Raw genomic sequence first — 15,312 nt, 5'->3', positions numbered from 1 at the left:
GTACCAGTGAGGGTAAGAATAGGGTGACTTGGCAGGTGAATGCGTGGCTGAGGAACTGGTGCAGGGGGCAGGGGTTCAGATTTATTTATCGTTGGCATCTCTTCTGGAAGTTACGACCTGTACAAAAGGGATGGGTTACACCTGAATGGGAGGGGGTCTAATATGCTCGTGGGCAGGCTGGTTAGAGTTGTTCAGGTGGGTTTAAACTAATTTGACAAGGGGATGGAAACCGGACTGATAGTGCTGAAGATGAGGTAGCTGGTTTACAAACAGATGCAATGTGTAGTGAGACTCCCAGCAAGGAGAGGCTGATGATAGGGTAAATTTGCAGTCAACAGGATGTTGTGCAACGTAAAAGGAGAATGAAATTGAAAAGGTTAAATACAGGTGTTACATTTGAATGCCCACAGTATACAGAGTAAGGGTGATAAACGTGTACCAGTTACAGATTGGTATGTATGATGTTGTAGGCGTCACTGAATATTGGCTGAAAGAAGATTACAGCTGGGAGCTTAATGTCTAAGGGTAAATATTGTAGCAAAAGGACATGCAGGAAGGCAGAGGAGGTAGCATGGCTCTGTTGGTAAAAAATGAATTAAAATCATTAGATTGGATTGGGAGATGTACACAGACGCAGTAGCTCGTCATCGCGCAAGGCCAATGAGAAGGTTCTAGGATAAAAGGGAGACGCTGCCTGGCGGAATGGTCGTCAGAGTAGCAGGGCGTTGGCTCATTGGGGCTTCGGCGAGGTAAGGAGTTGAGTTACTTTCATATCTCTTCTTTCCTCTAACTTACGGATAGTGGGTATGACTGCAATGCCAGTTTTCTGCTCTGGGGGTCAGATGTGGGATACCTGGGAGACTTCCAGCTACCCTGACGGCCACATCTGTGCATCCAACTGCAGCTGCTGAGTCAGTGTGGGTGGAAGTCAGAAATGGGAAGGGGCAATAACTCTACTGGGTGTTTTTTATAGACATCCCCAATAGTAACAGGGACATCGAGGAGCAGATAGGGAGGCAGGTTCTGAAACAGAGCAATAACAATAGGGTTGTTGTGGTGGGAGATTTTAACGTTCCTCATATTGACTGGCATTTCCTTAGAGCAAGGGGTTTAGATGGGGTGGAGTTTGTTAGGTGTGTTCAGGAAGGTTTCCTGACGCAATATGTAGATAAGCCAACTAGAGGAGAGGCTGTACTTGATCTGGTATTGGGAAATGAACCTGGTCATGTGTCAGATCTTTCAGTGGGAGAGCATTTTGAAGGGAGTGATTACAACTCTATCTCCTTCACCATAACACTGGAGAGGGATAGGAGCAGACAATTGGGAAAACATTTAATTGGGGTAGGGGAAATATGATGTTATTAGGCAGGAACTCGGTAATATAAATTGGGAGCAGATGTTCTCAGGGAAATGCATGGCAGAAATGTGGCAAATATTCAGGGAACATCTGCATGGAGTTCTGCATAGGTGTGTTCCATTGAGGCAGGAAAAGGATGGTAGGGTAAACGAACCATGGTGTATAAAGTATGTAGAAAATCTAGTTAAAAAGAAAAGCTTATGTAAGGTTCAAGAAAGAAGGTAACTGAGAGAGTTCTAGAAAATTACAAGGTTGCCAGAAAGGAGCTTAAGAATGAAATTAGGAGAGCTCGAAGGGGCCATGAGAAGGCATTGGTGAGCAGGATTAAGGAAAACCCCAAGGCATTTTACAAGTATGTGAAGAGCAAGAGGATAAGACGTAAAAGAATAGGACCAATCAGGTGTGATAGTGGAAACGTGTGCATGGAGTTGGAGGAGGTAGCGGGGGTACTTAATGAATACTTTGCTTCAATATTTACCAGGGAAAAGGACCTTGGCAATTGTAGGGATGACCAACAGTGGACTGAAACACTTGAGCATATAGACTTTAAGAAAGAGGATGTGCTGGAGCTTTTGAAAGGCATAAAGTTAGATAGTTGCCAGGACCAGACGAGATATACCCTAGGCTACTGTGAGATGCAAGGGAGGAGATTGCTGAGCCTCTGGTGATGATCTTTGCATCAACAATCATGATGGGATTGGAGGGTTGCAAATGTTGTTCCCTTGTTCAAGAAAGGGAGTAGAAATATCCAGGAAATTGTAGACCAGTGAGTCTTACTTCATGGTGGGCAAGTTGTTGGAGAAGATCCTGAGAGGCAGGATTTTTGAGTATTTGGAGAGACATAATCTGATTAGCGATAATCAGCATGGCTTTGACAAGGGCAGGTCATGCCTTAAAAGCCTGATTGAATTCTTTGAGGATTTAACAAAACACATTGATGAAGGTAGAGCAGTGGATGTAGTGTATTTGGATTTCAGTAAGGCATTTGATAAGGTTCCCCATGCAAGGCTCATTCAGAAAGTAATGAGGCATGGGATCCAAGGAGACCTTGCTTTGTGGATTCCGAATTGGCTTGCCCACAGAAGGCAAAGGGTGGTTTTGGACAGTTCGTATTTTGTATGTAGGTCGGAGACCAGTGGTGTGCCTCAGGGATCTGTTCTGGAACCCCTCCTCTTTGTGATTTTTATCATTGACCTGGATGAGGAAGTAGAAGGGTGGGTTAGTATGTTTGCTGATGACACGAAAGTTGGAGGTATTAATGGTAAGACTCTTGACAGTGTGGAGGATCAGAGAGATCTTGGGGTCCGTGTCCTTAGGACAATCAAAGCTGCTCTGTAGGTTTACAGTGTTGTTAAGAAGGCATATAGTGTGTTGGCCTCCATCAGCCGTGGGATTGAGGTCAAGAACCGTGAGGTAATGTTACAGCTGTATCAGTCCTTGATCAGACCCCACTTGGAATACTGTGTTCAGTTCTGGTCACCTCATTACAGAAAGGATGTGGATACTATAGAGAGAGTGTAGAGGAGACTTACAAGGATGTTACCCGGATTGTGGAGCATGCTTTATGAGAACAGATTGAGTGAACTTGGCTTTTTCTCCATGGAGCGACAAGCAATGAGAGGTGACCTGATAGAGGTGTATAAGATTATGAGAGATATTGATCACGTGGATAGTCAGAGGCTTTTGTCCAGGGCTGAAATGACTAACATGAGGGGGTATAGTTTTAAGGTGCTTAGAAACAGGTACAGAGGGAATGTTATGAGTAAGTTTTTCACCCGGTGAGTGGTGGGTGTATGGAATGCACTGCCAGCGACGGTGGTGGAGGGTCTTTTAAGAGACTCTTAGCAAGTACATGGAGCTTAGAAAAATAGAGGGCTATGTGATAGGGTAATTCTAGGCGGTTTCTAGAGTAGGTTCGTAAACATAAAATACTCTGCAGATGCTGGGGTCAAAGCAACACACAACACGCTGGAGAAACTCAGCAGGTCAGGCAGCATCCATGGAAACGTTGACTGATCGTTTCCACAGATGCCGCCCGACCTGCTGAGTTCCTCCAGAGTGTTGTGAGTGTTTCTAGAGTAGGTTACATGGTCAGCACCACACTGTGGGCTGAAGGGCCTGTAATGTGCTGTAGATTTCTATGTTTCAATATTCTAAAGAGGTAACACAGGGTCAGAAGGTGTTGAATCATTGTGGATAGAGCTGAGGAACTGCAAGGTTAAAAAGATCCTGATGGGAGTTATATGCAGACCCCCAAAAAAGCAGTAAGGATACGGTCTACAATATGTCAAAAGGGCAATGTTACAATTGTCACGGGGGATTTCCATATGCAGGTAAATTGGGAAGATCAGGTTAGTGCTAGATTCCAAAAGGGCGTATTTCTAGAGTGTCTACAAGATGGCTTTCTAGAGCAGTTCATGGTTGAGCCCATTAGGGATGAGTATTTTGGACTGGGTGTTGTGCACTGAACCAGAACTGATTAGAGAACTTAAGCTAAAAGAACCCTCGGGGAAAGAGATCATGACATGATCAAGTTCACTCTGAAATTTGAGGAGAAGCTAAAGTCAGATCAGTATTACAGTGGAGTAAAGGAAATTACAGAGGCATGAGAGAACAGTTGGCCAGAATTTGTTGGAAAAGAACACTGGCATGGAAGATGGCAGAGCAGCAATGGCTGGAATTTCTGGAAGCAATTTAGGCATTAGGGACACAAAGAGGAAGAAGTATTCTAATGGTAGGATGACACAGCCAAGGCTAACAGGGGAAGTCAAAGCCAATGTAAAAGCCATAGAGAGGGCATATAATAGAGCAAAAATTAGTGGGAAGTTAGAGGATTGGGAAAGTTTTAAATACCAAAAGAAGGTAACTAAAAAGTCATTAAGAAAGTAAAGATGGAATACGACAGTAAGCTAGACAATAATATTAAAGAGGATACCGAAAGTTTTTTCAGATACACAAAGTGTAAAAGAGAAACGAGAGAGGATATTGGACCGCTGGAAAATTATGCTGGAGAGGTAGTAACGAGGGACAAGGAAATGGTGAACGAACCGAATAAGTATTTTGCATCAATCTTCACTGTGGAAGACACGAACAGTATGGTAGAAGTTCCAGGTGTCAAAGGTCATGAAGTATGTGAAGTTACCATTACAAGGGTGAAGGTTCTTGGGAAATTGAAAGGTTTTAAGGTAGATAAGTCATCTGGACTGGATGGTGTGCAGCCCAGAGTTCTGAAAGAGGTGGCTGAAGAGATTGTGGAGGCATTAATAATGACCTTTCAAGAATCACTAGATTCTGGAATGGTTCTGGAAGATTCAAAATTTGCAAATGTCACTCCACTCTTCAAGAAGGGAGAGAGGCAGAAGAGAGGAAATTATAGGCCAATTAGTCTGACCTCAGTGGTTGGTTAGAAGTTGGAGCTGATTGTTAAGGATGTGGTTTTGGGGTACTTGGAGGCACATGATAAAATAAGCCATAGTCAGCACAGTTTCCTCAAGGGAAGTCTTGCCTGACAAATCTGTTGGAACTCTTTGAAGAGAGAATAAGCAGGATAACAAAGGAGAATCGGTTAAGGTTGTGTACTTGGATTTTCAGAAGCCTTTGACAAAGAGCCACACCTGAGGCTGCTTACAAGCTATGAGCCAATCATATTACAGGAAAGATGCTAGCATGGATAAAGCAGTGGCTGATTGGCAGGAGGCAAAGATTGGGAATAAAGGGACCCTTTTCTGGCTGGCTGCCAGTGACTAGTGATGTTCCACAGGGGTGTGTGTCAGGACCGATTCTTTTTATGTTAAATGTCAATGATTTGGATAATGGAATTGATGGATTTTTTACAGAGTTTGCAGATGATATGAAGATAGGTGGAGGGGCAGGTAGGTCTGAAGAAGTAACGGGGCTAGAGGTCTTAAGACAGATTAGGAGAATGGGCAAAGAATGTCAGATGGAATACAGTGTCGGGAAGTGTATGGCCATGCACTTTCGTAGAAGAAGTGAAGGGGTTGACTATTTTCTAAATGTAGAGAAAATTCAAAAATCTGAGGTGCAAAGGGATTGGGAGTCCTGGTATGGGATTCTGTAAAGGTTAATTTGCAGGTTGAGCCTATGGTGAGCAGGGCAAATGTGATGTTAGCATTCGTTTCAAGAGGACTAGAATATAAAAACTAGATGTAATGTTGAGACTATATGAAGCACTGGTGAGGCCTCACTTGAAGCATTGTGAGCAGTTTTGGGCTCCTAATCTTAGAAAGGATGTGCTGATACTGGAGAGGGTTCAAAGGAGGTTCACAAACATGATTCCAGCAATAACAGCTTGTCATATGAAGAGTGTTTGATGGCTCTGAGCCTGTATTCACTAGAACTCAGAAAAACGAGGAATGATCTAATTGAAACCTATTGAATGCTGAAAGGTCTTGATAGCGTGGATGTGGAGAGGATGTTTCCTATGGTGGGAGTGTCTATGACTAGAGGACGCAGCCTCAGAATAGAGTGGCGTCCTTTTAGACAGAGAAGAGGAGGAATTTCTTTAGGCAGAGAGTTGTGAATCTGTGGTAATCATTGCCACAGGCAAATGTGGAGGCCATGTCTTAATGTATAGGTAAGGCAGAGGTTGATAGATCCTTGACTGGTCGGGCCATGAACGGATACAGCAGGAGATAGGAGCTGACAGGGAAAATGGATCAGTCTTGATGAAATAGCAGAGCCGATGCAGTGGGTCAAATAGCCTAATTCTGCTCCTATACCCTATGATCTTATTACTCCCTACACTTTCCTCCATTCACCTTAAAATTATGTCCCCCCCCTCCACCAGTGAAAATGTCTCTGACTATTCACTCAATCTATGGCAGAAGCCACAAGACTATAAGGCATAGGAGCAGAATTAGAATTAGGCCATTCAGCTCCCGATGTGGCCTTCTATATATTGGCAAGACACGACGCAGACTGGGAGACCGCTTTGCTGAACACCTACGCTCTGTCCACCAGAGAAAGCAGGATCTCCCAGTGGCCACACATTTTAATTCCACATCCCAATCCCATTCTGACATGTCTATCCACAGCCTCCTCTACTGTAAAGATGAAGCCACACTCAGGTTGGAGGAACAACACCTTATATTCCGTCTGGGTAGCCTCCAACCTGATGGCATGAACATCGACTTCTCTAACTTCCGCTAATGCCCCACCTCCCCCTCGTACCCCATCAGTTATTTATTTTTATACACACATTCTTTCTCTCACTCTCCTTTCTCTCCCTCTGTCCCTCTGACTATACCCCTTGCCCATCCTCTGGGTTCCCCCCCGCCCTTGTCTTTCTCCCCGGACCTCCTGTCTCATGATCCTCTCATATCCCTTTTGCCAATCACCTGTCCAGCTCTTGGCTCCAACCCTCCCCCTCCTGTCTTCTCCTATCATTTTGGATCTTCTCCTCCCCCTCCCACTTTCAAATCTCTTACTAACTCTTCCTTCAGTTAGTCCTGACGAAGGGTCTCGGCCTGAAACGTCGACTGTACCTCTTCCTAGAGATGCTGCCTGGCCTGCTGCGTTCACCAGCAACTTTGATGTGTGTTACTGAGTGTGTGTCTTCAGGTCAGTCTAATAGATCTCTAATGTACACACACAGAGTAGGGAACCCTCTTATCCATTAGAGAGTTCCTCCTCTCAAGCTTCACTCCCCATTGATGCTGCCTGACCAGCTGAGTTCCTCCAGCATTTTATGTGTGTTAGCTGCAAGAAAACAGGGCTGGATACTCTTGTACAATGCTGGATTGAAAAATGGAGGGTTATGGGCAGTGCAGGAGGGGTTAGATTGATTGTGAAGCAGGTTTATAGACACTCAGTACACATGTCCACTAGCAAATATTTAAATAAATAATGCAAATATTTAATCAGCCAATCGTGTTGCAAGAACTCAATGCAATAAAGCATGCAGACATGGTCTCGAGGTTCAGTTGTTGTTTAGACTGACCTAACATAAACAAGAGAAATTCTGCAGATGCTGGTAATCCGGGCAACACACACGAAATGCTGGAGGAACTCAGCAGGCCAGGCAGCATCTATGGAAAAGAGTACAGTCAATGTTTTGGCCCGAAACCCTTTGGTAGGACTGGAAATGTGATCCAAGTGACTATGACCATGGAATGATTGTTGGTGCCAGATGGGGTGGTTTGAGTATCTCAGAAACTGCTGATCTCCTGGGATTTTCATGCACAACAGTCTCTCGAGTTGGAGAGAATGGTGTGAAAAACAAAAAAAAAATCCAGTGAGCAGCAGTTCAGTGGGTGAAAGTGCTTTGTTAATGAGAGAGGTCAGAGGAGAATGTCCAGACTGGTTCAAGCTGACAGGAAGGTGACAGTAACTCGAATAACCATGGGTTACAGAATGATGCAGAAGAGCATCTCTGAATGCACAACACGTCGAGCCTTGAAGTGGACGGGCTACAGAAGCAGAAGGCCACGAACATATACTCAGTGGCCACTTTATTAGGTAGAAAAGATCAGCACGACATCATGGGCCGAAGGACCTGTACTGTGTTCTGCTGTTCTGTGTACTTTACACTTGGTAACATCCAGGGTTCACGAGAGGGGTTGTGATACCAAATCCCTCTTCTTAACCAACAAACACTAAAAACTGGAGGAACTCAGCAGGTAGGCAGCATCTATTGATGGGACTAAACAGAAGACGTTTCAGGCTGAGACCCTTCACCAGTTTTGCTCTGAAACTTCGACATTTTATTCCTCTCCATAGATGCTGCCTGATGAGTTCCTCCAGCATTTTGTGTGCATTAGTCTGGATTTCCAGCATCTGCAGAATCTCTTGCATTTGCCTGTATCTAACTAGACTGTTCCAGTGAACTGACCACGCCATCTTTGCATTTCCAGACAATGTTGGATGGCTTTCACCATCCCACCCTTTTCCAATCACCAGTGACTTACTGATCAGACCTGAAGATCGAGCCGAAGGGTCAGAGGACAAAATGCCCAGTGTTGGTGGTACTGTTATTGCCACGTGTACTGAGATAGCATGGAAAGCTTTGCTTGCATGCCATCCAGACAGATCGTGCCATACAGAAGCACATCGAGGTGGTGGCCACCAGAGGTCTGCCCTGGGTTAAACGACTGTGCATCCGGTTGGGTGAAAGGGGCTCATTTTTACTTGTTCTGCTCTGCAATGTCCTGCTAAACATGGTAGGTATGCTGTGTTAGCACTGGAAGGTATGGTGACACTTGCTCTTGCAGGCTGCCCCCAGCTCAGCCTTGGGTGTATTCACTCTGCGTGTCAATGTACATAAGTGAAGTAAACACGAATCTTGTGAAAAGGAAACTACCGTGTAGAACGTACATGCAGAGGCCACTTTATTTCTTTATACACATAGATATATCTATAGATAAATATGATGTATACACACGTGTGTGTACTAGAACTAGGGGACATAGCCTCAAGATTCGGGGGAGTAAAGTTAGAACAGAGATGAGGAGGAACTGTTTTTCCCAGAGAGTGGTGAATTTGGAATTCTGTGCCCAATGAGGCAGTGGAGGCTACCTCAGTAAATATATTTAAGACAAGGTTGGATAGATTTTTGCATAGTAGGGGAATTAAAGGTTATGGGGAAAGGGCAGGTAGGTGGAAATGAGTCCATGGCCAGATCAGCCGTGATCATATTGAATGGTGGAACAGGCTCGACGGTGCGGATGGCCGACTCCTGCTCCTATTTCTTATGTATACATCATATATATCTTTAGATATTTATATGTATATATATATATATATATTTTATTGTAATTTTTCTGTATTGCACTGTGCTGTCGCAAAGCAACACATTTCATGACATATGCCAGTGATACTAAACCTGATTCTGATTCCTTGTTCCAAACTACTCTCTGCTCTACCCAGGGGAGATTGGGTCAGGCGCTGGAACGAACCAAGGATTCCGTACATACCTGTGGTTTGCCCATCCCCGAAAGCATGTCTTGAACTCTCTTTGTTTCCGAGTCGTAATCTGGAAATCAAATTTGGAGATGAAAGCAGTTAGAGTTGTGGCTGGCCACTAGGTGGGGCTGAGCTCCCACAGTATTGGCACTGGCGACACAAAATCGGGATTGGAGGCCGTTCCAGGCTGGGGGCTTTTACAGTGTGGAGCAGGGCTCTTCTGGCCCAACAAGCCACACCACCCAGCAACCCACCTACTTAACCCAGACAATTTACAATGACTAATTAGCCTACCAGCCGGGAAGTCTTTGGACGCTGGGAGGAAACAGGAGCAGTCGGAGGAAGCCCCCGCAGTTCATGGGGAGGATGTACAAACTCTTTTCAGTTGGCAGTTGGCATTGAATTCTGAGCTCCGACGCCCCGAGCTATAATAGTGTCACGATACCATGGTGGAGACTGTCTGCCCATTCCAACTTCAGCCGAGCCCATCAACCTTCAGGTATTCATCCAGCTGGTCACAGACAGAGATCAGGTTGGCTGAATTTGTAGCTACTTAGGCAGTTCGGCCCGTCGGCTCTGTCCTAGATCCCAGCCGTCAAATCCCACTCCCCAGTAGCCCTATGATTTATTCTATCTTCACCAGTGACACCATTATATCCCTGTCCATCAGCTCTGCCCAGCTTCTACCCCTCACCAATTACGGTGACTAATTAACCTCTCAACCCACATGTCATGGGACGTGGGAGGGACCCGGAGCACCCAAGAGGAAACCCTTGCAGTCATAGGAATGCCAGGCAAACTCCACACCGAGAGTCCATGAATCCCTGAACACGACTCCACTGAAGTCATAGAAAAGTACAGCACAGAAACAGGCCCTTTGGCCCATCTAGTCCATGCCAAAACTATTATACTGTCTACCCCCTTTGACCTGGCCCGGAACCATAGCCCTCCACATCCCAACTATCCATGTACCTATCCAAACTTCTCTGAAAATGTTGACATTGAGCTCGCATGCACCACCTGTGCTGGCAGCTCATTCCACAACTCTTACGACATTCTGAGTGAAGGAATTTTCCCTCATGTTCCTCTTAAACCCTTCACCTTATCCCATGACCTCTGGTTGTATCTCACCCAACCTCAGTAGAAAAAGCCTGGTTGCATTTACCCATCTATACCGCTCATAATTTTGTATCCAATCTCACCTCAATCTCCTGCATGCTGTGTTCCAAGGAATAAAGTACTAACCTATTCAATCTTACCTTAGGATTTCCAGACTATTCCCCATATGCACTATTTATTTCTCATTGTAGCTTAGAGGAACGTTTTACATCTTGCACTGCGCTGTTGCCTTTTCACTGTATCTTGGTATATGTGACATCAACATACAAGGCCTAGAAAAAGTATTCACCCCCTTCAAGTCAGTATTTAGTAGATGCATCTTTGGCAGCAATTACAGCCTTGAGTCTATGTGGATAGGTCTTTATCAGCTTTGTACATCTGGACACTGCAATTTTTCCCCATTCTTCCTTATAAAACTGCTCGAGCTCTGTCAGATTGCATGGGGATCGTGAGTGAACAACCCTTATCAAATCCAGCCACAAACTCTCAATTGGATTGAGGTTTGGACTCTGACTTGGCCACTCCAGGACATTAACTTTGTTGTTTTTAAGCCATTCCTCTGTAGCTTTGGCTTTATGCTTGGGGTCATTGTCTTGCTAGAAAACAAATTTTCTCCCAAGTGGCAGTTCTCTTGTACATCAGGATTTTCTCTAGGATTTCCCTGTATTTTGCTGCATTCATTTTACCCTCTACCTTCGCAAGCCTTCCAGGGCCTGCTGGAGTGAAGCATTCCCACAGCATGATGCAGCCACCACCATGCTTCACGGCGTCTTTAGTCTGATGGCCAAGAAGCTCAAGTTTGGTTTCATTAGACTATAGAACCTTCTTTCAGCTGACTTCAGAGTCTCCCACATACCTTCTGGTAAACTCTAGCCGAGACTTCATATGAGTTTTTCTCAACATTAGCTTTCTCTTTGCCACTCTTCCATAAAGCTGTGACTGGTGAAGCACCCGGGCAACAGTTGTTCTATGTGCAGTTTCTCCCATCTCAGCCACTGAAGCTTGTAACTCCTCCAGAGCTGTCATAGGTCTCTTGGTGGCCTCCCTCACTTGTCCCTTTCTTGTACGGTCACTCAGTTTTTGAGGACGGTCTGCTCCAGGCAGATTTATGCTCTGCCATATTCTTTCCATTTTTTGATGATTGACAACTGTACTCCAAGGGATATTCAGTGACTTGGAAGTTTTCTTGTATCCATCTCTTGCTTGTGCTTTTCAATAACCTTTTCACAGAGTTGCTTGGAGTGCTCTTTTGTCTTCCTGGTATAGTTTTGCCAGGATACTGACTCACCAGCAGTTGGACCTTCCAGATACCAGTGTATCTTGAGACACCTTGTCTGCACACAGGTTTATAAATAGCTAGGACACCTTAACTAATGATGTGACTTCTTAAACCAGTTGTCTGCACCAGTGATGATTTGGGGTGTCATATTGATAGGAATGAATACTTATGCAATCAATTATTTTGTATTATATATTTGTAATTAATTTACATCACTTTGTAGAGATCTGTTTTCACTTTAACACAAAAGAGTCTTTTTCTGTTGATGAGTGTCAAAAAAAGCCAGATTAAATCCACTGTGATTCAATGTTGTAAAACAATAAAACATGAAAATTTCTAAGGCGGAGAATACATTTTATAGACTCTGTATATATATGTGTATGTTTATATATATATATAGGGTGGTGAGGTGGAAATATGTCTCTATCAAAGGAGACGTATGGCACCCCTTCCCTCCACTAGCCTGCAGCTCACCCTTGGACAAGGTGTAACACCCGCTTAGCCAACACTAACCCGCCCCCCCCCCCCGATCAGGGTCACGAGAAGCCATGGGAGCAGGTGGTGGGTGGCCGTATGAGCAGCTAGTGCAGATCACAAGTCCTGGTGATGTGACCACTGACACCAGGCAGACAATCTCTGAAGAGTATCGATAATGGCTGAGGTTACCCATCTTGTAAAGACACTGGCCGGTAGACAATGGCAAACCACTTGCATAAAAGAATTTGCCAAGTATATTATCATCATGAGACCATGATATATAGTTCTACAATACTGAGCAAACGTCTCGGGCATATCTGATATGAGTCTCTATTGTGGATTGAGAGTGGGAAAGGAGCAGGGAGTGGGAATCACGGTTGGGAAAATGGAAAGGGAGAGGGGAGGGAGTGGGAAGCACCAGAGGGACATTCTGTAATGATCAATAAACCAGTTCTTTACAATCAAATGACCTTGCCAGATGTCTCAGGGCTGGGTGCATTTGTACCCTTGCTACCACCCACCCCGGCACTCCTTCTCTGCCACCCGTCCCACACCCCTCCCGTGGTGCTCCACCCTCACCACTCCCAACATCCTTTGCTCCCGTCAGATTTACAATCTCGCTCTCTGCTCCATGTTGACAAGTACAGTACTGTGTAGAAGTCTTAGCACTGTAGCTATGAGGGGTGATTGATAAGTTCGTGGCCTAAGGTAGGAGTCAATTTTAGAAAACCTAGCACATTTATTTTTCACCATGGTCCCCTCCTACATGTACACACTTAGTCCAGTGGCCGTGGAGCATACAGATCCCTTCTTTGTAGAAGTGGTCCACGGCCGGGATGATTGATAAGTTCGTGGCCTAAGGTAGAAGGAAATGAGTTGATTAACTTCAAACTTTCTGCGTTATCACTCAAAGAGTTGAACTGCACATGCATGTAATGAGAGTGTCTTGGGCCTCCCGGTGGTCCACAGCAAGGGTGATTGATAAGTTCGTGGCCTAAGGTAGAAGGAGATGAGTTATACAGCTCTTACATGCACGTGCTGGTCAACTCTTTGAGTGAAAATGCAGAAAGTTTGAAGTTAATAACTCATCCCCTCCTACCTTAGGCCACAAACTTATCAATCACCCCTCGTATATCGATATGCCTGAGACCTTTGTGCAGTAGTGTATCTGTGTGACTGCTGGTTTACTGCTATCTTACATCTGCCTTGCTCTGTATGACTGTACATACTGTGCTTTGCAACTTGGTCCCAGAGTATGGCTCTTTCGTTTGGCTGTATGCATGGGTATTCACATGTGGTTGAATCACAATTAAACTTGAACTTCATAAACCAATACCAGTGCCAATTTCACGACATATGTTAGTAAAATTATACCTGCAAGGTGGGTGGGACGGTGTCAAGTGGTTAGCGTAATACTACTGCAGAACCAGCAACCCGATTCCAACGGGGGCCTCTGTCTGTAAGGAGTTGTGCCTTCTCCCTCTGACTGAATGGGTTTCCCCCTATGCGCTCCATTTCCTCCCACATTCCAAAGCCCCATGGGTCAAAATGCTGGAGGAACTCAGCAGGTCAGGCAGCATCTATGGAAGTGAATAAGCAGTCGATGTTTCTGACCAAGACCCTTCATCAGCAATGGAAAGAACAGGGAGTAGTTACCAGATTAAGTGGAGGGGGGAGGGAAAGGGGATTGCTAGAAGGTGACGGGTGAGGGGGACAGGGCAGAAGAAGAAGGAATCTGATAGGAGAGGAGAGTGGATCATGGGAGAAAGGGAAGGAGGGGCACCAGGGTGAGATGATAGGCAGGTGGGGAGAGGTATGAAGTCAGAGTGTGGAACAGAAGAAGAGGGAAGGGGGAGGGAAAAAATTACCTGATGGAGAAATCGATGTTGATATCCTCAGAATAGAAGGGCGTCCATTTAGAACACAGAGATGAGGAGGAATTTCTTTAGCCAGAAAGTGGTAAATCTGTGGAATTCACTGCCACAGACAGCTGTGGAGGCCAAGTCACTGGGTATATTTTAAGCGGAGGTTGGTAGACTCTTGATTGGTCAAGGTGTCCAAGGTTATGGGGAGAAGGCAGGAGAGGGATAATAAATCTACCATGGTGGAATGGCCAGAGAACACTCGATGGGCCGAATAGTCTAATTTTACTCCTATGTCTTCTGGCCTTAGTTTACCTCCTGTACCTATGTGCCTGTGATACTGTTTTTCATTTCACCTAACTTAATTGACTAGATGGAGAGTAGGAAGAATGAAATGGGTTTGGTGTAAATGGGCTGATTGCTGGTGGAAAGTGTTGCTTTTATCTCCATAATTTTGTAAGGAACCCTAACAGGATTTTCTTCTCATAGAATACACAGAAGTACAGTACAGGAACAGGCCCTTCAACCCGCAATCTCTTTCAAATTTCAGAGTAAATTTGTATCGAAGTAAATCTTTGTCACCACATGCAACCCTGAAAATCATTTTCTTGCAGGCATACTCAGTACTTCCAAGAACCATAACAGAATCAAAGAGAGACCACACTTAATCGGACAGTCAACCGATGTGCAAATGCAAAAAGAAAAAAAAGGAAATAATAGTAGTAAATAAAATAAATAAACAAGAAATATTGAGAACATGAGATGAAGAGTCCTGGGCAGTGAGTACATTGGAAGTGAAGTCGATTTCAGTGATGGGGCCACTGAAGTCGATTGAAGTTATCGCCACTGGTTCAAGTGCCGAACCAATTAAATTAGTCATCAAATGGCCAAGTAAACGAATCTCTTCTGTCTACACAATGTGCCTACCATTTTCCTCACATTCACGTGCCTATCTAAACGTCTCTTAAAAGTCTCTGATGTTTCTGCCTCTACCATCACCCCAGGGGTGTATTCCAGATACCCACCACTCTGTGTGTGAAAAACTTGCCCCTCACATCGTCTGTTCTTTATAGAATTACCACCCTGGGGTGTGTGTAGGAGCCAAGGAGAGTGTGGGGAGATTCAGATGAGGGCTGGGAGTTCAGCCATTTTATGCATTCCAGTCTCCGCCACAGGCCTGGCCTGAATTAACTTGGGAGGGCAGCCAGCAGCTCAAATTGACTGCAGACAACAGCCCAAGGGGGAGGGGGGCTGCACTTGCATGGCACCACTTACACCTCCGGGTGGAACGACCCACA

At 45.0% G+C, this 15,312-nt stretch overlaps 1 protein-coding gene across 1 annotated transcript in view; it reads right to left on the bottom strand.

Moving 5' to 3' along the window:
• Positions 1-15,312, bottom strand: part of fndc3ba (fibronectin type III domain containing 3Ba) — a 386,847-nt gene that overhangs the window by 116,188 nt on the left and 255,347 nt on the right. The window contains exon 7 of the mRNA XM_063045278.1: positions 9,289-9,347. Coding sequence (XP_062901348.1) covers positions 9,289-9,347 — 59 coding nt within the window. The remainder of the gene's footprint in view (positions 1-9,288; positions 9,348-15,312) is intronic.

The sequence above is a fragment of the Mobula hypostoma genome, chromosome 4 (assembly GCF_963921235.1).
Source record: "Mobula hypostoma chromosome 4, sMobHyp1.1, whole genome shotgun sequence".
NCBI classification, from domain to species: Eukaryota; Metazoa; Chordata; class Chondrichthyes; order Myliobatiformes; family Myliobatidae; genus Mobula; species Mobula hypostoma.
The sequence above is the reverse complement of the archived record's forward strand: the minus strand, read 5'-3'. Positions and strand labels throughout refer to the sequence as shown.